We start from the raw sequence: 23,834 nt of genomic DNA, 5'->3' as shown, positions 1-23,834 counted from the left end.
TGTTTGTTGAATTAAAATAAAATCAGCAACATTAGTAATCCATACCTACACGCAATTCCTATCCTACATACTAGTGATAGACCTTATGCATGTGATATCATACTCTAACAGCGCCCTCCCTCAGAGGACATAGGAATATGTGTAAATAGAGTTGTCAGAGACGTGCCAGCTGCAGATCCCCAATGCACGCTAGGCAATGGCTTCAGCCTCTTAGATGGTATCAATGCATAAGGACTATAATTCATAAAGAGCACAGGTTTTGTGTCTGGGTCACCTATCAATACTGTCCTACACTGATAACAACAAGAAAGCAAGAAACACAAGTGTAGTTTCCTCCATAGAAGCAAAATATCTCTGTAAATTACATAGATGTCGATGCACGTCAGTGTTTCGCTATGAATGCTATGAAATTTTGCACGGCAGAAAGCAATTTGTAAATGTAACCACATTATCAAGGTATTAGAAGGAATCTTACTTTTTCTTCTTGAGAAGCAGCATCGACTGGAAGACACCATCGATGTCAATCTCCAGCAAACGGTAAAGTTTGTTGACCTCCGTCTTGACCTGAAAAGACACAAGTAAAGCAAGGATGAAAAAGATAATTTTTCAGTTAACCATTTAAAGCTATGTGATAATCTTCAACCCCTAAACTCTGATATTTCCTCTTTCATTTTGACTTAATATTTATCAGTAGCAGTTACTATGAAATTCTGCGGGATAATCATAACAAACTTAAATATTTCTTTTCCTTTTTATTCCATTTATTTTTTCTGGGGGGGGGAGAGTGTACAATTTTTTTTTCACAACTGGGCAGCCACTTTGAATTTCTCATTTCAAACGGCCAAGATAAAAAGCTTCATGAGGACTATAGTTTCATATTACAGACAAAAAAAATTCAAATTTCTATTCATGATCAACTGCCTAATTATAAATGACTATTGTACCTGTGAAGTCAACAAAATAGGGAAAGATAATTCAGAATTAGAAAATGCAATTTTTAAAGTATATACGTATATATCTATAATTTATGGAAAGAGGGGGACATTGCCAAGCGTTTTGGCACCCATCGACACCGTCAACCCATTTGGGAATGTGACAGGAAAATGAGGATAAGGTTTAGAGAGTTGTAGAAAAGGAAATCATGTTACCCTATTGCCGAGTTTGAAGACAGTATCATGGTCTGTTGAGTTAGTGTTGATCATGATAGAATCAGTGTCTCCATAGATTACATCAAGATTCATCTAAAATCAAAGAGAGAAAGCACAAATATCACTTTAATGGTGACCCAACAACCATTCCTGTGTTCGTATTGTGTTCGTATTTGTAAAGCCCAGCACACACTATGCGATCGGATGCAAGACAATTTTTAAATAAACCGTATTTTTGCATTAAAAGTAAAAGTTCCAATAAGTGATTTTTTTCATTTGAAGTTTGGCATAATGTTAGGAATAATAAAATCATAATTTTACTTTGTGACAAGCCCTGTAGTTGGGGTACAGACCAAATCAGCTTCAAGGCGCAGCTGATGATGACGTAATTACGATTTGGAATTGAATTTGCTTTTATTCCTACAGGGAGGCTCAACCTAGACTGAATTTTAATTTCAGTAGTCCTACCACTATTCAAATCTAAGATAGCCAAGATTTTTTTTGTTGGAATATTAATATCAAATCTTATTACGATTACTTTAAAAATCGGATCGCAACAAATCGCATAGTGTGCGCTGGGCTTTAGGGCCTACATGTACATGTGTGGTTTAAGCTAATTTAACGTAGTTGCAGTAATCAAGGATTTCAAGAGAAATTAATAAAGAAATATTCAACATCATCGTTGACTGCCACTTCATCATCATACCTCAATATTGGCACAAAACCAAACTTTGTGAAATCATGTAATCTTTTTCAATTCAATTTAATTTTATTTCCACATCTGATTAAAAACCCAAGTACAAATTCATATGCAAATAGATTATACAATAAAAAACATTAAAATGAAACATATTCAGTTCGGAATCATAATGTGGTGGGAATTGACAAAGGCCACAGGCCTATCAGGGTTATTCCCAAAGGTAATAAAAATTTACATAAAATGTTTCTTAAATATATACAAAATAAAACACAAAACACTAGAAAAAAAAATAGACACACATGGAATTCAAAATTATAAGTGTAAATGAAATAACAAGACAACCAGACATCCTGGACCCACACCCCCCCCCCCCCCCTCCTCCCAGGCAATGTTTGTTAACTTTATTCTAGGATTCATTTTCAACTAGGTATTTTTTAGTTTTTTCTTCTAAGCTGAAATGAGTATACACAAGATTGAAAAAAAAAAACTGCTAGGTATATATGGGACAAGTACTGACTTTTGGCTAAAATGCCATGCTCATTTTGTTCATCTTGCAGCAATTACATACTATACACCAGAATCAATTGGCATATACAGTGGTGCTAAAAAATGAACATATTTAATCTTTTAAAATTCTGCCATGTGTTACATATTTTATTGTGAGGTCAGGTGATAAACAATAACTTCACATTAACTGTAGCGCATAATCTGAATATCGTAACATGCTTTACAATCCCTTTCACTATAATAATGTAATTTGCTTGGACGATTGTTTCTCTATCAAATTTGAGACACTGTTAAATTCACCAAAACTTATTCCACAAGTTTAAGCATTTTTTCATATATATATATATATTGATAGGGAAATATTACCTTTTGAACTAGTTCTTTGGTATGCATCAAGATCTGAAAAGGAAAAAAAGGGTAATACATAAGAGAACTCTTTACCAAATAAATTCAACTATATTTTTTAGAGCATTATACATAATTGAACCAGCAGCCTTGAAAATCGTCATCTCAAGCCCTCAACTACTCAAATCTGGCCAGGTTACTAACATATGATGATTTTTATCATTTCCATAAACTTTAAGAGAAGAATGAAGTCTTGTGGTTTTACTATGGGTGAACGCATTATCTGATTGATTACATTGATTACTGTAACAATTTTAGTACTATAACTCTTACAATAATAGCTGGATTTATCAAGCGCTGTTGCCCGAAGATGCAAAGGGCTGCTATTGTTTCTCTGGCTTTAGCTGTGCTGCCATAAAGGCAATGAATGATTGATGCATTCAAGGAATTTCTTCCTACCATGTACTCACTAACCTCACCTGGGTTGAGTGCAGCACAATTTGGGTGAATATCTTGCTGAAGGAAAACATGCCATGGCTGGGAATCAAACCCACATCCCTCAGATTGAAAGACAAGAGTCATAACCACTAGACCATGATACCCTCACATAAACTAAACTACAAAATTCTAAACAATGGATATGGGAAGTACAATAACTCTTTTAACCACTAAATAGCACACAACGCAAGTGAGAATTGGAAATTCATAGAAAAATATATTCTCAAATTCCAAGACAGACCACATCTTCAATGGCAGTATATTCTAGCTAATCAATGAATTAATACACACAGTTCATATCAAGCCAGTTTCAAGACATTTGCTCAGCAACAACTGCTCTGCTCTAAATTCCACACACTAATCGAATGAGCAACTTTAATCCTGGGTTTCACCCTTTCCCTACCCAAGACCTAACATAAAACACTATTGCAACATTAACCCTAAAAAGACTGGGCTATTTTGAAGGCTAGAAAAACTGGGGGGGGGGCCTTTTGGGCCCCCCTAAGATCTCGGCCGTTGGTCATCCGATCGCAACCAAATTTGGCACAGACATCCTTTGTCATGTCCTCTAAAAGAAAACATAGTCAAAATACTGATATTCATTGTATTTTTTAATATATGCATAATTAATTATGCGAATATGCAAATTTTTATCAAAAAATTGAATTTTTCATACTTTGGTACCTATTGCGGTCCATAAATTCCCGTTTCAAGGTTTTCAGCTGTAAGAAGAGGTTGTTTATCATGGAATTGTGTTATTTCGTGCTTGAATTATTAGATATGCTTATGCAAATTAGTAATTACTAAATATGCAAATAAGTACTCTGCATGCGTTATGTAGAGAAATACAACATTTGGCATGTTTTATTGCATTACACTCTCTTGCAATGAGCCAAAGCAATCTTGGAAGATAAACAAGTGATGTGTTACATGTACACTAGCTGGTGAAAACAAAGCATAAGAGATATCACATAATTTATGCAAATTATATTCATAATTATGTGAATATGCAAATTTTTATCAAAAAATTGAATTTTTCATATTTTGGTACTTATTGCGGTCCATAAATTCCTGTTTCAAGGTTTTCAGCTGTAAGAAGAGGTTGTTTATCATGGAATTGTGTTGTTTCATGCTTGAATTATTAGATATGCTTATGCAAATTAGTAATTACTAAATATGCAAATAAGTACTCCGCATGCGTTATGTAGAGAAATACAATAATTGGCATGTTTTATTGCAAGCGATTCTGGTATTTTGCACTACTTTTCTTATGTTTTTCTTTGATTTTAATTTCTTATGTATTTCTTTATTTTGCATTTCTTATGTATTTCTTTATTTTTTTATGCAATGTTTTTCATTATTTTCATATCCTAGAACTGCTACTTGAATTCACAAGTGACATAATATAGAAAGAAACAAATAAAAATGTAGTTAGAAAACAATGTGTATAACATTCATTCAAATACCATACACTTTAAACACAAACGAATACAAATTTCAATTTCTTACGTGACATGTGATACGAAAATGTTACGTAACTCCGCAACCGCGGCATGGGGGTATACAAATTTGGTATCAAAAGTTGCGCAAAACTCAAGAGAAACAAGTGGAATGCCCCTGGCCGTCTCACCTGCATCACGCGGTTCAATATAGCAGCAGTGCTGACTTTGAATACTACTCTAACTCGCACAAGATGTTCAGTGATACATGGTTACTCTTATGTCCACTTTTTATGAACTAGACCAATAAACTTACAGAGATATGATGGTTATTCAACAAAAAACCCAACATGGCCAAAGTTCATTGACCTTACATGACCTTTTTTTTTTGCAGGAGTTTTTGCATTTATTGTAAAGTCAAAATAAATTTTACAATACATAAAACATAATTGTAATATGACATGAAAGTACATTGTAATGTGACAGATTTATAATAGTATAAACAAAATTTTAGACATGAATACAATAAGGATAAGACAAAGTAATGAAAAAAAAAAGCAAATGCAGTGGCACACTATACAGTGCGTCCCAGAATAAACGAAACCGAGATTTAGCGACCATTTATCATAACTTAATCATAAATACAATAAATAAATGACCTACCAATTTTAAGCTTAGAATCTCCTCTTTCATCTGATATTACTTAGATTATTTCTTATTCACGCATGAGTGAGCAAAAACAATTTGAAGAAAGGATACCAAAAACTCATTTGGCGAGGGGTGTCTGGGTTTCAAAAAGAAAACCACATTTCTGAAGTTAAATATCTGCTCTTTAATTTGGTACCTCAATTACAGAAAATGGTCAAGAAATAAAAAAGTTCTAGTCATTTGAAATAAGGCTTGTATTTCCATAATTTCATGAGATAAACGTGTTTTCCCCAGTTTCCCACAGAAGCTTTCGCATGGTGAACAAAAGATTTAATGCATGGCTGATCGTCAACAAAACGGAGTGTTGAGTGAGTTTGAAAGCCAGCCTGGAGAACCTCTTCATTTTATGAAATTATTGAAATTCAAGCCTTATTTCAAATGACCAGAACTTTGTTATTTCTTGACCATTTTCTGTAATTTAGGTATCAAATTAAAGAGCAGATATTGAACTTTCCAGAAATGTGGTTTTCTTTTTGAAACCCAGATACCCCCCGCCAAATGAGTTTTTGATATCCTTTCTTCAAATTGTATTTGCTCACTCATGCGTGAACGAGAAATAATCTAAGTAATATCAGATGAAAGAGGAGATTCTAAGCTTTAAATTGGTAGGTCATTTGTCTATTTTATTTATGATTAAGTAATGATAAATGATCGCTAAATCTCGGTTTCGTTTTTTCTGGGACGCACTGTATAAGCAAAAAAAATGCTTGAGAAATAGCAGCCAAAGGGGGAAGAGCGCTACATGGAAACCTAATATTTTATACTGGTCCGGGTCTGGAAGAAAATGTTACGTCACAAATCATTAGAAAAGGAGAAAGAAGAAATGAAGAGTGCGTGTGTGTGCAAGTGGGTGAACGTGCAGGTGTGATACTAAGAATACTTCGATAAAAGATATTTTTTCAATGAAGCTTTAAAAGATAGATGCAGTGAGTTTTATATCATTGGCAAATCATTCCAGATGTCTGGGCCGTGATGTCTGATCGTTTTATGTGCGAATATTGTTATCGGGTTTGTGAGGTGGATGTTGGATGAGTGGCGTGTAGGATATGAATGAATGTTGCTGTTGTAAACAAAAATATCTTGAAAGGGTGTAGGTATAGATTTAGTTGAAAACTTGTACATAAAAATGGCAGTTTGGAAAGTATGAATGTCATGAATTTTTAATGTTTTCAGGTTCCGAAAAATTGGATCAGTATGTGCTAAAAATTGCGAGTGAGAGCAAATGCGGAGTGCTTTCTTTTGGAGGCGTAGAATTGAGTCTATTTTGGTTTTGTTGCAATTGCCCCACCTTTGACCTTAATCATGTGACCTGAAACTCGAACGGGATGTTCAGTGATACTTGATTACTCTTATGTACAAGTTTCATGAATCAGATCCATAAACATTCAAAGTTATGATGGTAATTCAACAGATACACCCAATTTGGCCAAAGTTCATTGACCTTTGACCTTGGTCATGTGACCTGAAACGTGCACAGGATGTTCAGTGATACTTGATTAATCTAATGTCCAAGTTTAATGAACTAGACCAATAAACTTTCAAAGTTATGATGGTAATTCAACAGATACCCCCGATTCGGCCAAAGTTCATTGACCCTAAATGACCTTTGACCTTAATCATGAGACCTGAAACTTGCACAAAATTTTCAGTGATGCTTGATTACTATTGTGTCCAAGTTTCATGAATCAGATCCATAAACTTTCAAAGTTATGATGGTAATTCAACAGATACACCCAATTTGGCCAAAGTTCATTGACCTTTGACCTTGGTCATGTGACCTGAAACGTGCACAGGATGTTCAGTGATACTTGATTAATCTAATGTCCAAGTTTAATGAACTAGACCAATAAACTTTCAAAGTTATGATGGTAATTCAACAGATACCCCCGATTCGGCCAAAGTTCATTGACCCTAAATGACCTTTGACCTTAATCATGAGACCTGAAACTTGCACAAAATTTTCAGTGATGCTTGATTACTATTGTGTCCAAGTTTCATGAATCAGATCCATAAACTTTCAAAGTTATGATGGGAATTCAACAGATATCCCCAATTCGGCCAAAGTTCATTGACCCTAAATGACCTTTGACCTTGGTCATGTGACGTGAAACTCATGTAGGATGTTCAGTGATACTTGATTAACCTAATGTCCAAGTTTCATGAACTAGGTCCATATATTTTCTAAGTTATGATGACATTTCAAAAACTTAACCTCAGGTTAAGATTTCGATGTTGATTCCTCCAACATGGTCTAAGTTCATTGACCCTAAATGACCTTTGACCTTGGTCATGTGACATGAAACTCTAATAGGATGTTCAGTAATACTTGATTAACCTTATGGCCAAGTTTTATTAACTAGGTCCATATACTTTCTAAGTTATGATGTCCTTTCAAAAACTTAACCTCAGGTTAAGATTTGATGTTGACGCCGCCGCCGTCGCCGTCGGAAAAGCGGCGCCTATAGTCTCACTTTGCTTCGCAGGTGAGACAAAAAGTCATGAAATGGCGGCGCGAACGCTTCATGCGCAAAAAAGTTATCGCGATTTATGTACAGGGGGGGCCTAAAAGGCCCCCCCCCCCCAGTCTTTTTAGGGTTAAAGGTATTGTTTAACTTTGTGAGCAGCCAATTTAAAAAATTCTCAAACCAAGATGAAACATGTGTACAAGTGCATGTATTAGAACTAATAAACCCTGAAAACAACTATTATTGAGAATGAAAAGCTAAAACTACAAGGCAAACCTCAATTTTGTAAATAGGCGCCTTATAGACACCTAAATAGTACACATAAGTGTATGGGATGAAATTAAGATGGTGTTTCCGGTCACTTTATAATTCAAGTTTTGAAGCACTAAATAATTATTTTCGTACGCAATTTTTTCTGGGCTTCATTTTTGTAACATATCACAGACACAGGTGACAAATGTGACCTTCTAGCTCAGATTTTTTAAAAGTCAAACCAATGTTAACCAATCACTTTAACCATACATCTTACAAACAAAATTAAGCTTGGAGCAATTGTCGCAGGAGCAAATGTTGGGTCATCCAGAAGGATACCTACCTCTCTTCCTTTACTAGTGACCAATGCAGCGAGGGGTTTAGCATAGAATCTTGAGTGACTGAAACCCAGACATCCATACATACTGTTAGCTGTCAGCTTTAGAGCTTTCTGACGGATATCATACTGAAACAAAAAATAAAAATGAAAAGTGAAAATCCATATTTTATGGTTTGAAATAGAAATAGAATTACTCTGAAAATCAATTTTGCCTAAATTGATCATGGGTCCGGCAGCCAATGTGCAGCGCCAGATCGACGAGGCTCTATCCCTTATATTATTGTATGCCAAACAGGGTAGCAGCAACTTCAATCTTTTGGTCTTTGGACCGAAGTCTTTTGGTCCGACGCAGCCAGGGCTTGAACTCCCGACCTCCCTGTTCTGAGACCAAATGAGCCAACACACCGGTCTGAGATGAGCCCGGAGATGACCAAAAAACTTGAGAACAAAGCTTAAACATACATGTAGTTTAATACACTGTAAATGACCTGAAGATGGGCATCCATGACAAGCTGTTGTACACATTATCAATAATACACAGTTCTTGTATAGTGCATATCACAATTATGAATGTCTGTATGGGCTTCCAAAGGATTTGGATATTACCCCAGCTATAGCTTGGCAGCTGTAATTACAGCGCACACGCATTTCAAGGAATAAATTCCGGCCAGGTACCCATTCACCTCATCTGGGTTGGGTGCAGCACAATGTGGATAAATTTCTTGCTGAAGGAAATTACGCCATGGCTGGGATTCGAACCCACGACCCTCCGTTTCAAAGTCCTGAGACTAATCGACTGGGCCACAACGCTCCACAGCGTTATCAAAAAAAGGCAACACTGCAAATCATAAAATAGCAGACCTTAGATCCCTATTTATGATAAACAACCTCTTTGAACAGATGAATCAAGTCATGGAAGGTCTCACATGGCTGTTTCTTTCATTCTTTTTAGGGAGAAGTAAGATTGTGGTCCCATCAGGGGAAATGAAACTATCAATGACATGTAACTAGTAAAACTTGACTGGTAATAAGACGAAAGAGATTTGATTTCTATGCCGAAGTTTTTACCAAAGAAATTGGATTTAGTATTAGAATCATTTATTCCTGACACCTCTAAAAATCTGGTAATTTCAAGTCTTGGTAGGCGAAGATGTTGGCATTGGAAGCACAATATCAATTGCCTCAGATACATGTTTGATTCCAACACCTGGCAACACAAGCTTATATTTACAAAAATAATTCAAATAACTCAACCGCTATTGAGATTAATCCCAGGAACAAAACTCATTTCTAATTCAGTGCTGTGCTGATATCAGCCTGACACTTACACCAAAAGATCAACACTGAACTTGAAATCAACCAGTAAGTTCTTGTGGCATCCTACCTGTAATCTGATATCCGGATGAAGGTCAGGCTGCTTCATAAGACCTTTGACCTGACGACGTCGTTCAACCAGCTTGCGGATCTCGGTCGGTAAGATGCCATCGGTCAAGTCGCTGTCTGGCACCTCAGGCATCCAGTCATCATTAGATCCATCCTAGAGAAAAAAGGTGGAAAATGTTTGAAAAATTAATCATCAAATTTGATACAAAATTAAAATAATTCAAATTTAATCAATAAAGGCAATTTCAGTGGTCACCTTCATATAGCGATTAATTAAACTGTAGGGACAGTGATTTTGCGCGATCAAGGAAAACAGACGGAATTCGCGGAAATGGCCTTTTGAAACGGAAAGTGGCATTCCAGACGGAAAATCATGGAAAACATATTTTTCCTCAGAATACACAGAACAGCAACAGAAATTAATCCAAAATCTCAACAAAATACAAATATTAAATGGCCACAAAACACGATCTCACTTCAAAGTATGACAGCCCACATATCGTCACTCCATCACAATCGATCGTACCCCGGCCCTTGAACGTCGTGTCCATACCTCTGCCCCAGATTACAATATTACTTTAATTAACAGACATACATGTACCCATCTAGATCTCAAAGCTCCCAAAAATTAAATTTTTGTTTGTTCCTAGAAGAAATACAAAATGTGGGGGAGAGGTTTTGTGCTTGGATACATTGTGTGGAATCCACACAAATATATAGACCACAAATATTCTAGCATTTACAGTAATATCAAAGGCCACCGCACACCTTCCGACTGTTCGCGATCCGATTTTGGAAAAAAAAATCGCATTTTGCTCATTTTCTGAAAATGTGAATGGGACATATCTTACTTGAGGCTAAAATTAATTTAAAGAATACTAATATAACCATTTTGTAAGATTGTAAGCCTTTATTTTGGAGTAAAGGCCAAATTAGTTTCAAATTGTAGCCAATCGTACAACTGCTATGACGTCATTACGACTAGATATTAAATTTGCTTTTATTCTAAGAAGGATGATAGCATAGTCACAGATTTGAACATAGGTATTCGTACGATGATTTCGAACAATACACAGTAAGATATTCCAAGTCTCAATATCAGCATCAAATTCTACTACGTTCTATTCTAAAATTGAGTCGCAGATCAATCGTAAGATGTGCGGTCGCCTTAAGAGCTAAACATACCTCCTGCGAGGGTGTCTGAGCGACCGTCGTAAAGCAGATGTTATACTCCTGAATGATCGACGGGTAGAGACTGTTAAAATCCAGTAGCAGAATGAACTTATCATAGAAACCTGTGAAATGATGGATAAACAAATACAATTAGATAACTTTAATAAAAATAATAATAGTCATTTATATAATGCCAACTATCTAGAAATATTCTATTCTGAGGTGCGTTGTTATTATCATTATTACCCCCAGCTTTAGCTCGAGCGCGGAAACACTGTCGTAAGAAGATATTTTCATAAAAACCTGGAAAAAAATACACTAAAATCACATTTTCTTACAAAGTCAGCGCTTCACTAGATAGTCAGGCAGCATATGTCATGATTTACTGGCTACTTCGACAAATTGGCTAAGTCTGATTTTTCACTTTTATGAGATTGGTGACATCACAAGGATCAACTTTCAACTTGGTGACAAATTTCTAATGGTCATCTTGAATATGTGAGTGGTCAAATGGGGTCAAATAGGGGTCAATTTTTGGAATTGCCCGATTGTGTCGAGTTGTACATCGAATTGTTTGTCTGATTTTACCAGACAAAAAAGTGTACACAATCATATACTCTTGACCTCCCGTAAAAAAGTTATGACCGGAAATAGCAAAAGGTCAACGAACTTTCGTTACATTGTATATATGGCAAATTACACTGAAGGTGTTAAGAAAGCTATTTCCCAGAGGGTTCTTTCTTTTCTTTTTCATGTTTGTACTTTTTTAATTTTCGATTTTAATAAGTTCACCTTCAGAGGTCCTTATCCAGAAGATATTAGGGTCAAGACAAGGTCAGGGAAAGGTCAAAAGGTCAACATGTAGCTAAAATACACTAAAAGCGACTAGAATCGTAGAAGTCTCATTTTTTATGGGTTCTTTATTTTGAAAAGTCTGTATCTATAACATTAAATTAATATCCTTATTTAGGAACAAAATAGATAAACAGAGATAGACGTCGAATGCGTTTAGTGTGGTATCATGGTATTGCAGGAATACCTTGAAACAACTTGACAAACACTTATGCCCTTAAAATCTTATCATTTTCATGATGTAATAAGTGCAACCAGCTCTTTCCGACTTTCTCTTGTTTTAAGGAATTTAATTTAAGTTCAATTCATTTTCAATTTACTAGTCTTTGATATGTAAAGAAACATTTCCTTCATTGCTTTGTCAGAATATTTCAATCAACAGAAATTATTGTATTGTAGTAGGGTATAAGTGTAATACTATGTTAATAGAATAAACATCGATTGACCAGTGCCCCAGCTCCTAAGAAAGATGCATAACATTTCATTTGGATTAACTTAAGAATAATATTATGAGGTTTGGATTGAGGATGATATTATAAGTTGGGCTCCAATTGCTCCTTAATTAATTCAAAATGTGTGACGGTTATATTATTTCTGACAAAGAGGCAACATCATGCAGGCATGCGTATTGTAGAAGTGTATGTCAATTATGCTGATGTGATATATTCTGACCATTACTCGATCTCTGGAGCCAAGAAGGATTACACAATTCTGGTGTTGTACTGTTCTGAGCTAATCATGGGGCCGCTTTTGCATATTGTAAAGAGAAATTTATAGATTTCGTGCATACTTTTGGTTAATTATTATGTATCTTTCAGTAAAAAGAAATATGCAAGTTTTCACAATTTCTGGGGGCCGCTGCCACCTCCGCCCGCTGCGGCATGGCCGTGGTTTACTTCAATGAAATTTGATATGATTATTCTTTCTGGCAACATCCAGGTAGTTCACAATGTAGGAGAAAAAAACGCCAAAAAACAATCAGCATCTATGCATATCACTATCATGAGAACAGGTATTAAGTTTAGATTCACGGTGTATACTCTGGAAAAAAATGATAAACACTTGATAAAATAGTAGTCCTAAAAGCCGTGTTAATGACAGCACAATCAGAAATATTGTGCAGTCCTCTTTGGCTCCAGAAATGGTCAGAATATATCACATCAGCATAATGGACACTAACGACTACAATGAGCATGCCTGAAAAATGTTGCCTCTTTGTTAGAAATAATATAACCGTCACTCGTTCCAATTAATCAAGGAACAATTGGAGCCCAACTTATCATATCATCCTCAATCCTAACCTCATTATCTTATTCGTAAGTTAAGTCAAATAAGATGCTGGGCATCTTTCTTTGGAGTTGGGAGCACTGATCAATCGATGTGTTTATTCGCAATATTTTCTGTTGATTAAAATTTTCTGTACGAAGCAAATGGATGAAATGTTTCTTTACATATCAAAGACCGGTAAATTGGAAATGAAAAGAACTTGAATTGAGTTCCTAAATCAAGCAACTCGAAAAGAGCTGGTTGTACTTATAACGTCATGAAGATGATACGATTTTTATAGGTTTTGTCAAGTCGTTTCAAGGTATTCCTGCAATAAACCATGATACCACACTCAAACTATTCGACGTCTGTCACTGTTATCTATTTTGTTCCTAAATGAGCACATTTTACCCACTTTTTATCTAATGGATAATGTCTTCTTAGAGACTTTTCAAAATGAAGAACCTACTTCTAAATTCAAACCGCTTTATAGTGTATTTTGGCTACCAATGAAAGTTTGTTGACCTCTTGACCATTCCCTGACCTTGTCTTGACCCCTAATATCTTCTGGATAAAGACTTCTGAAGATGAACTTATTGAAAAAATAAAAAATTACACACATGCAAAACAGAAAAACGAAAATATTAGCTTTTTATCACCTTCAGTGTAATTTGCCATATAATATACAATGTAACGAAAGTTCGTTGACCTCTTGCCATTTCGGGGCATAACTTTTTAATGGGAGGTCAAGAGTATATGGTTGTGTACACTTTTTTGTTCAGTATAGCCAGAAAAACAATTTGATATATGACTCAACACAATCGGGGCAATTCCAAAAATTGACCCCTATTGACCCAATTTTGACCCCTCTCATGGTCAAGATGACCATTAGAAATTTGTCACCAAGTTGGAAGTTGTTCCTTATAATGTCACCAATCACATAAAAGTGAAAAATCAGTCTTAGCCAATTTTTCGAAGTAGATGACATATGCTGCCTGACTAAGACCCTGATAAATCCAACAAACAATTTAGAAGATAATTAGTAAAAAGTCTGTCAATTTTTCACAAGAATACATCATAAAAACGATGGGAAGTATTGTGATAAATATACCTAGTATTAATCCCAGTCTAAACTAGAATTTTAAACCGTTTTTCTTTAGAATGCTAAGCTCTATAGTATCTCTTCCACACTTGTCTCAATCGAAATGTATCAATTAATTGATTAAAATTCATGATTTTTTTATTTTCCTATTCTTCCATTTTCACTTCTCAGTTATTTTGGGGGGAACTTTTTACAGCAGGATAAAAATAGTTCTGATTGGCTTACCAACTTTAGGATAAGGAAGGTATTAAATGCAGCGTAATAGGTGTAGCTTGCCCACTTTAGGATTAGAAAGGGGATTAGTTAGAGAGTAATAGGTTTTGCTTACCAACTTTAGGATCAAGGACCAGACCTCCGGCATAGGACGGTTTGTTCTTAGATCTTGTTGGTCGTTCCTGGTCCTCATCTCCTTCCATCTGTAGGAAAAATAAAATTGATTTAGGATTGTTAGTTCCTTTACAGGGTGTACGGACAGAGCCTTTTTAACTAATAATAATAATATCCATCTTGTTAGAGATGCTCAAGGCAACAAGTGAAGGGAAGAGGAGCAAACAAAATAAAGGAACACAGAAATCATTGATAAAATGAGTTATAGAGGAAAGTTTTTAGCTTGATCTTAAATGTTTCGACACACAGATCTTTCATGGGAGGGAATTCCATAGTGAGGGCCCCGCATAGATGAATGCCCTCCCCCCCCCCCCCCTTTCCTTACTCTGCAAAGTATTCTCTCAAAAGTGTAGTGATATTTTTTGCCAAGGAAAGATAATATATGATCATGATTATGAAATTAAACAGATGGTTTATTTGCAGTGATGAACATTATGTTACTGATCTTAAAAGGACGAATTCTAAGAATGGTATCAAAAATGATGTAGAATGAGAATGATAGTGATACTGACCTCATCAATAATGATCAATTTTTACAATGATAATGATATTAATTTTTCCAATAATGATGCATTTTCATAATACTGAATTTATCAACAATGATTTATCTTTGCAATGTTAACTTCTCTTCAAATGAATAACTTACACTGACAGCCTGTGTTCTCTTCTTATATTCCTTGTCGGGGCAGAGGAAATTCTTCTCGTTGAACGCATGAAGCAGAAGATGTTCATTACGTTCAGAGCGCCCTCCCATCAGAGTACGAGACTAAACGTAACGGACACAAACATAATATCAGTGTTTAGCTTTCATTCCTCTTCCTATAAAAAAAACACCCTGTGCTCCCATATAAATTGGGGCAACATGTTTTAAAAAATTGATTGATATAATAAGTTGTATTACCTGTTTCATTATCCCCTGCCACTCTTTTTCATTTAATCCCAAGTACAAACCATAAACAGAACACAGTGCGCTTAGAAACAACAGTAGTAAGCGCGTTATAAATGTTATGTATTATTATGTATTATTATATGATTATTATATAATATTATCGCCAAATTTTACGCATCAAAAGCAGAAATCTTGGCCAGTATCATTTCCTACATGTACATGTATGTGCAGGCAGTATACATGTATGTGTGCATATAGCTGTATTGCATGCATTTGCATGCTCATTGCCATAGTATGTATATACATTCAAATATAGCGTGATGTAACTGCATCAATCATGTTGATTTGAGAATTCATCTCGCTCTTTCCTGCACGTAATTGCAAGAAATGACGAAGTGGAGTTTATATTTTGGTGCTGCACTTTTTAATTGGATTTCTTGCACCAATATAGAGAGTGGTCAGCAAAAACCCTTTTTTCCTTCATGAAGGGTAACATGATGTACCTATGCGCAATTTAAGAGAAAAAGCAGACGGAAGAGTGGTAGATATTAATAATAGACAATTTCTTTATCTACAATCATGTCACTGCTAAATCATAGTTAGTTGCATGAACAGTGCCAATCAATGTAAATTCTTGTACACGCAGTTCCTTGAACCATAAACCCTTTCAGCAGCTCCAAAGCTATCAAAGTATGAACAAAATATATTATTTCATTTATTCTTTTCAAATATTTAAAAGAAGGGTAGCCCAATCAGCAACAAGGTGGTTTTCGTTGGGGCCCTTCGTAAACAAAACATAAAAATCAAACATGGTGACATATTCAAATAATATATGTGTATCAGTATGAGATGCCACGGTAGAGTGCTGGTAAAATGAAATTCATTTTTATACAATAAAAGTGAGTGTACACTGTGCAAGTAAAATATGTCTATTGGTTTCCAGGACAAGAGACCCAAACAAGAAGCTGCATCACGTGGATGAATGGCAATGTGGCTGCTCTAAACACAGTTGGGTTTGTTCTTACAGATCCTGGTAAATAAGTGTTCTTAAATTAACAGGAAATGGATTCGGCCACAATTTGTGTTGAATTCTGGGTAGTCAAGCCTGTTGGCAGCATAGCGATTTGCACCAATTTATTACAATTGTTATTTGTTTGGTGCCACCTGTGTATGGGAGGCAAAAAGCGAACTGAATCACTATGACCCGCAGGTCTCTCCACCAGATACACACACCCGATTGGGGAATGCAGGTGGACCACTACACCGGGGTATTCCCCTACTCTTGTAGGAATAGTGCACTGGGTTCTAAACGCATTTGATCAATGTTTCATTACCATGACATTTCCACAGATAGTAGTGAGCTGTAGCGCTAGAGGTAGTACGTTCAGTTCACACATGAGACGGAGAATAAAGAAAGCATCCTTCCACGTCATCTCAACAAGGTATGTCAGCTCACGAGAGGTCCTGTCAGAAATATGAATAAAAAGTCACTTCTGAGCTTCCCTCAAAAGTTTTAAAATGTATCTACGTTTTTAGAATCTTATTCTGGGATTGGCCTTGATAAGTTCCTTAGGCTTTTGGCAATTCAGGTTTATATGTTTTTTTTTTTGGTTTTGTTCTGTTTTTTAGTAATTTTTTATATAGGTATATTTTTTAAATATCATTCATCAATCAAGTCTTGTTTGTATTATTTATCATGTTTTTATATTGTTCAATTGCAATATAGCAATCAATGAATTGAATTGAATCTATCAATACCTACATAGCAAGTAAATAAATGCGGTATCAAATGTGAGACTCCTGGGGCCCGTAACACAAAGGTTAGCAATGATTGTAGAACATTTTTCTAAGATTGATTGCATTGACTATAATGTAAAATCAATCGTGAGAATCAAGTGTACGGTTAATTGCTAACCTTAGTGTTACGGGACCCAGGTCATAATTTATCTAAATTTGCAACTAAAGAGTCAACCTAATCCTTTGTGTGAACATAACTTGAAAGTTTCATACAGATTTGATACTTACGTGTACATATCCTTGATGCGTTCATACGGGATCTCCACCCTCTTCTCGTGAATAATCTGACTTGAGAGCTCGGTGAGATCGTAGCTCTTAAACCTCATCAGTTCTTTCGCCGAGATCTTCACGTCACACACCATGCGACCGCATGTCGCATTCTTCTCTGTGAATGTGCTACCTCGCCCTGTACCACCCTATGAAAAAAAAGAAAATAATCTCTTCAAGTCCAATATTTATATAATATTGACTGGCCTTGAGGGGAACATCAAATATATTGCCTGCAAAAGAATCATATTGGCCCAAGTCTTTAGACGAGGGCAATATGGGTCATTTAAGGGCAATATATTTGATGTTCCCCAAAAGAGCTCGTCAAGATTTTTATTATCATCCAAATCAGATATCTAGAGCAAAAATCATGATAATGGGGATATTTCTTTTAAAAATAAAGTTCTATTGTGTCATGTTAATATCGGTCTAGGCTCTGCACTTTACCATTATGATGTACTTGCAAGCGCTCGGATCCAGCGTTGTCTTTATTATGACGTATATATTTGGTGCGCGGATCCTTATGAAGCGTATCTCTTTATACGCATCCTCAAATGCCCGGACGTGAGACCAGGGAAAATACAAAGGTATATTGCGCGTCGTCTCTGCATGCAAAGTAAATACGCGCATCGAGACCGAGGAAAATACAAACAATATACCTACCCTTCCCCATATTCAAAAAATGTAGGGCAATACGGTTTCGTAAATGACCAGCTCAGATGTCTGATACGGGTGATAATCTCATATATGGTATCAAAAAAATAAATACATATCAGTTCCTTTCTGATTGGATTGGAAATAGAAAAAAATGTATGATCTACATTCCAAAAATATCTAGTTTGAGAATGTAAGGAATATCTCACCTCAATGGGTATACAAATGATTTAGCTTAATGACAAAAAAATATATATTTTCAATACGACGGTGCAGTACATATTTGAAGTGAAATAGGAAAATCTTCTTGCAGCTGGAGCTTGGAGTGGGCAGAATTTCAGAGCCCTGTACGTTGAATAAAGCCATTATCTTAGCTTTGCCATCCAATTTTAACTTAATTGATTTTGATTGGCTGTTGAGCATTGTTTCCCTGACCCACCAACCTCCGGAAATAAAAAATTGTATTCTGAGATTAAAAAAAATGTATTTTCCCCCAAAATAATGTATTTCATAATAAAATGCTGCACACTGCTATTGCAGATGTAAAAAAAAAATTGGAACATGTGCATATCTCATACTGGTTTTAACCAAATGATTGAAAAAAAATCAAACATATTACCTGAAATTACATTGATCCAATAAGCATATTTGTGAAAGTTTTATGAAATAGAGACATTTAGGGATGATTTTTCTCACAAAATTATGATTTTTGAAAAAAAAAAGGAAAAAATTGTATTTTTAAAAGAAACAAGTGGAATGCCTCTGGCCGTCTCACCTGCATCACGCGGTTCAATATAGCAGCAGTGCTGACTTTGAATACTACTCTAACTCACACAAGATGTTCAGTGATACATGGTTACTCTTATGTCCACTTTTTATGAACGAGACCAATAAACTTACAGAGATATGATGGTTATTCAACAAACAAGTGGAATGCCTCTGGCCGTCTCACCTGCATCACGCGGTTCAATATAGCAGCAGTGCTGACTTTGAATACTACTCTAACTCGCACAAGATGTTCAGTGATACATGGTTACTCTTATGTCCACTTTTTATGAACGAGACCAATAAACTTACAGAGATATGATGGTTATTCAACAAAAAACCCCAACATAGCCAAAGTTCATTGACATTACATGACCTTTGAACTTGGTCATGTGACGTGAAACTCATGCAGGATGTTCAGTGATACTTGATTAACCTTATGTCCAAGTTTCATGAACTAGGTCTATATATTTTCTAAGTTATGATGTCATTTCAAAAACTTAACCTCAGGTTATGATTTGATGTTGACGCCGCCGCCGCCGTCGCCGTCGGAAAAGCGGCGCCTATAGTCTCACTCTGCTTCGCAGGTGAGACAAAAAAATGTATTTTCCCCAAAAAATACTGTATTTCATAATAAAATGCTGCACACTAGCTAAAATGCACACTGCTATTGCAGATGTAAAAAAAAATTGGAACATGTGCATATCTCATACTGGTTTTAACAAAATGATTGAAAAAAAATCAAACATATTACCTGAAATTACATTGATCCAATAAGCATATTTGTGAAAGTTTTATGAAATACAGACATATAGGGATGATTTTTCTCACTAAATAATGATTTTTGAAAAAAAGGAAAAAATTGTATTTTTAAAAGAAAAAACATACTGTCGTATTTTGGTTGCAAAAACGTACTTAATACGCCCAAAACGTACTGGTTAGCAGCACTGGTTACCATGGTAGTTATAATTGGATGGTATAGTTATTATCATAATTTTTACAGTATGCAACAGGGCCCAGGCTCTCCCCACCCCCATTATTTCCAAAGATTGTGAAACCTCTATGTAATACAAAAACTAGAAGTCTTCAACTTACACTAAGTTTGGGCATAGTTCCACGCTTTAGTCTTCCTAGTTTAGACCAGTGTGGAGTCTTGGTGGCACTGATTCGATGAAGGAGAACGTCAAGGTCAAACCCATAGATGTCATGACCCTAGGATATGAACACAATGACCAGTGAATTTCCACAGATGGGATCAAGAAAATGAAAACTTACACCTCTTCAATATTAAGGTAAATGTATTCAAATTATTACAGCAAACTTCAAACAGCATTATTTCGAGAAATGCAACAGCAGGGAGTGTAAATCAAACTAGAGGATTGACGTTGCACCGTGATTTCTTTGGTGGGCAAATAATGTTTGGTCATGAAAAGAAATTGAAAGCTATCCTGGTGCTTCCAAGATATTCATTATGCCAAAAGGTTTGCAATCATAATAATCATAATAATCATAATAATCATAATAATAATAACAATGATAGTTATAATACATACATGTATGATTTATATAGTGTACTTCCAATCTTTATTAGATGCTAAATGTGCTTGAAAGTAATTTCAGGAAATAAAAAAAAATATACACCAAAAGTTCGAAATTAAACAAACAAATAAATAAATGGATTTCTGTCAAAAGGCACTCTTACAAAGGAATGTCTTCAGGTTGGCCCTGTAAATAAATGATTTTAAACTAAACCAACATCAATTTCTTACCACTATGACATCAGGATCAACCGTGTGGACCTTGGCCAAGAACAGTCCCAAAAGGGCTCTCTCCGACGGTAAGATCTCAACCTTCATGTTCTAGAAAGAACAAAGACCGGCAGAATGAACATTATCCTTACCCATCAATAGGGTTGTCCCTAGTGATATTTTAGTAATGAAAACTTCAATGCCCGACATCTCAACATATGGTTCAGGGAGATGAAACCTGGTCAATATTCAGGGCTTGAACACTGAAAACATCATATTTGTATGAGTCCGTGGTAAAATTAGTGCCAGTCAGGTGGATGAGATATTGAATTGAGAAAGAGTCAGAAAATTTGAGAGGTGGAAAGTTCCGACTGACGCCGACATCTGTAGTAAAATACCTGGTTCTATTATCTTATATTTTGTAATCTATGCACTTATACATGTACATCCATAATTCACACGACTGCAATACATGAAAATAAAACTGAGGGCCTGTTATATTCCTTCATGGTAAATCTCAATTAGAAATACATATTTGATAACCATGTCTTTCTCATCCTTGTGCCAATATTCTATTTTGTACTTATCGATTTCTATCAGATGATTGCAAATGTTCCTAAAAAAAGAAAGAAAAACTTACTTCTAAAAGAACCTTTTCCTCATGAAAAATATCGGATATATAACACAAAACACAAACTGCAATTGTAGAATTGCTTCTCTTGAAATCCAGACTTTACCTTTTTTCTTATAGCATCTTTGAAGTCATAAGGGAAGATGCAATCGACAGGCTTGCTCAAGGCTGTATGAAATGAAAATAAATTAATATAAAAATGGTATAATAAGGTAAAAATAACAAGTGGAATGCCTCTGGCCGTCTCACCTGCATCACGCGGTTCAATATAGCAGCAGTGCTGACTATGAATACTACTCTAACTCGCACAAGATGTTCAGTGATACATGGTTACTCTTATGTCCAAGTTTAATGAACTAGACCACTTTTTATGAACTAGACCAATAAACTTACAGAGATATGATGGTTATTCAACAAAAAACCCCAACATGGCCAAAGTTCATTGACCTTACATGACCTTTGACCTTGATCATGTGACCTGAAACTCGCACAGGATGTTCAGTGATACTTGATTACTCTTATGTACAAGTTTCATGAATCAGATCCATAAACATTCAAAGTTATGATGGTAATTCAACAGATACACCAAATTCGGCCAAAGTTCATTGACCTTTGACCTTGGTCATGTGACCTGAAATGAGCACAGGATGTTCAGTGATACTTGATTACTCTAATGTCCAAGTTCAATGAACTAGACCAATAAACTTTCAAAGTTATGATGGTAATTCAACAGATACCCCCGATTCGGCCAAAGTTCATTGACCCTAAATGACCTTTGACCTTAATCATGAGACCTGAAACTTGCACAAAATGTTCAGTGATGCTTGATTACTAATATGTCCAAGTTTCATGAATCAGATCCATAAACTTTCAAAGTTATGATGGGAATTCAACAGTTATCCCCAATTCGGCCAAAGTTCATTGACCCTAAATGACCTTTGACCTTGGTCATGTGACGTGAAACTCATGCAGGATGTTCAGTGATACTTGATTAACCTTATGTCCAAGTTTCATGAACTAGGTCCATATATTTTCTAAGTTATGATGACATTTCAAAAACTTAACCTCAGGTTAAGATTTCAATGTTGATTCCTCCAACATGGTCTAAGTTCATTGACCCTAAATGACCTTTGACCTTGGTCATGTGACATGAAACTCTAATAGGATGTTCAGTAATACTTGATTAACCTTATGGCCAAGTTTTATTAACTAGGTCCATATACTTTCTAAGTTATGACATCATTTCAAAAACTTAACCTCAGGTTAAGATTTGATGTTGACGCCGCCGCCGCCGTCGCCGTCGGAAAAGCGGCGCCTATAGTCTCACTTTGCTTCGCAGGTGAGACAAAAATGTACTTTGATAGACAGCTGCATAATTGATAAATTTATCAAATTATAAATTATTAAAATAATAAATTATTTCATTAATCAAATTATCCATGGGACCGCCATTGAACATCAATACAAAAAGACACAAGAGAACAATTGGGGCTGATCATTCCCATCCCCCCCATCTCCATAGACACAACTTTAGACATTTCATAGCATTTAAGGATTTTCATGATTTACAAATTCATATCATAAACTATGAAGACCTCACCAAAATGCAAAGATTTACAGAGAAAAGCTGACACTACTACTTCTACTACAACATGTCGTGGAAGAGTCATGGATTACAGGTCCTGACTCTCGCCTTGTAATCAGAGGGTCATGTGTTCGAATCCCACCATGGTCTTGCGTCCTTTGGCAAGGCTCCAATCCACACTTTGCCACTCTCCACCCAGGTGGGTGTTTCATAATGCTGTTCGTAAATTAAGAGCGACTTTAAAAATGACTGGTAATCCTTTCTTGTGGTAAGTTGTATGCACCAAACTGTTCACTGACAATGGTTAAGCGCGTAAGAAAAGATCACCTGCCGTTCTTTAAAGTCGCTCTCAATTTACAAACAGCTTTATGGAACGGCCCCCGGTGTTAAATGGGTACCCGGTAGGATGTGAAAGCCTATGTAGTATACCTAGCAATTGAGTCTTGGAACTCTTGTTGGAATGCTCCCCAGGGAGTGGAGAAGGTGCATACACTGCGTGCGGGCATGCAATGATCCAATGACCGGGGTAATAAAAATTACAATGTAAAGCGCATAGAAACATGTATTAAGCGCTTTCAAAATGTAACTAATATTATCATCACTCCAGCTGGTCTGCAATTAATATGGTCCAATTGCTTTTTGGTCTAGATGTCACATAGCCTAATATCTGGGCTATAATTCTCATATGATCCTCAGGATATCATAGAAAGCAGGATATTTTTTCAGCATATTTTTCTCATGGGATATCCACTTTATTTTGTCATCAGTCCCACATGATTGAAATGCTGTAGGGTTAATTATGAATGTTTCTTACCACAGAAGTGCTGCTGGAAAGGTGGTTTGGGTGGTGCCTTATCTAACGGGAACCTATGGTGAACGAGGGCTGTCACGGCAACAATCTAAAGGTGAAAAAAAATTTAAAATACATATTTG

General features: G+C 35.8%; 1 protein-coding gene across 2 annotated transcripts in view; it reads right to left on the bottom strand.

Annotated features, from left to right (window-relative positions):
• Nucleotides 1-23,834, bottom strand: part of LOC121429452 (DNA polymerase alpha catalytic subunit-like) — a 69,248-nt gene that overhangs the window by 17,026 nt on the left and 28,388 nt on the right. For both annotated transcript variants that reach the window (XM_041626466.1, XM_041626467.1), the window contains exons 16-29: nucleotides 23,716-23,800; nucleotides 21,423-21,484; nucleotides 20,707-20,796; nucleotides 20,033-20,149; nucleotides 17,480-17,667; nucleotides 16,789-16,918; nucleotides 15,212-15,331; nucleotides 14,507-14,594; nucleotides 10,971-11,080; nucleotides 9,787-9,939; nucleotides 8,406-8,528; nucleotides 2,722-2,754; nucleotides 1,149-1,241; nucleotides 476-564 (exon numbers count right to left, since the gene is read on the bottom strand). In XM_041626466.1, coding sequence (XP_041482400.1) covers nucleotides 476-564; nucleotides 1,149-1,241; nucleotides 2,722-2,754; nucleotides 8,406-8,528; nucleotides 9,787-9,939; nucleotides 10,971-11,080; nucleotides 14,507-14,594; nucleotides 15,212-15,331; nucleotides 16,789-16,918; nucleotides 17,480-17,667; nucleotides 20,033-20,149; nucleotides 20,707-20,796; nucleotides 21,423-21,484; nucleotides 23,716-23,800 — 1,481 coding nt within the window. The remainder of the gene's footprint in view (nucleotides 1-475; nucleotides 565-1,148; nucleotides 1,242-2,721; nucleotides 2,755-8,405; nucleotides 8,529-9,786; nucleotides 9,940-10,970; nucleotides 11,081-14,506; nucleotides 14,595-15,211; nucleotides 15,332-16,788; nucleotides 16,919-17,479; nucleotides 17,668-20,032; nucleotides 20,150-20,706; nucleotides 20,797-21,422; nucleotides 21,485-23,715; nucleotides 23,801-23,834) is intronic.

The sequence above is a fragment of the Lytechinus variegatus genome, chromosome 16 (assembly GCF_018143015.1).
Source record: "Lytechinus variegatus isolate NC3 chromosome 16, Lvar_3.0, whole genome shotgun sequence".
NCBI classification, from domain to species: domain Eukaryota; kingdom Metazoa; phylum Echinodermata; class Echinoidea; order Temnopleuroida; family Toxopneustidae; genus Lytechinus; species Lytechinus variegatus.
Note: the sequence above shows the minus strand (reverse complement) of the source record. Positions and strands in the feature narration are given on the sequence as shown.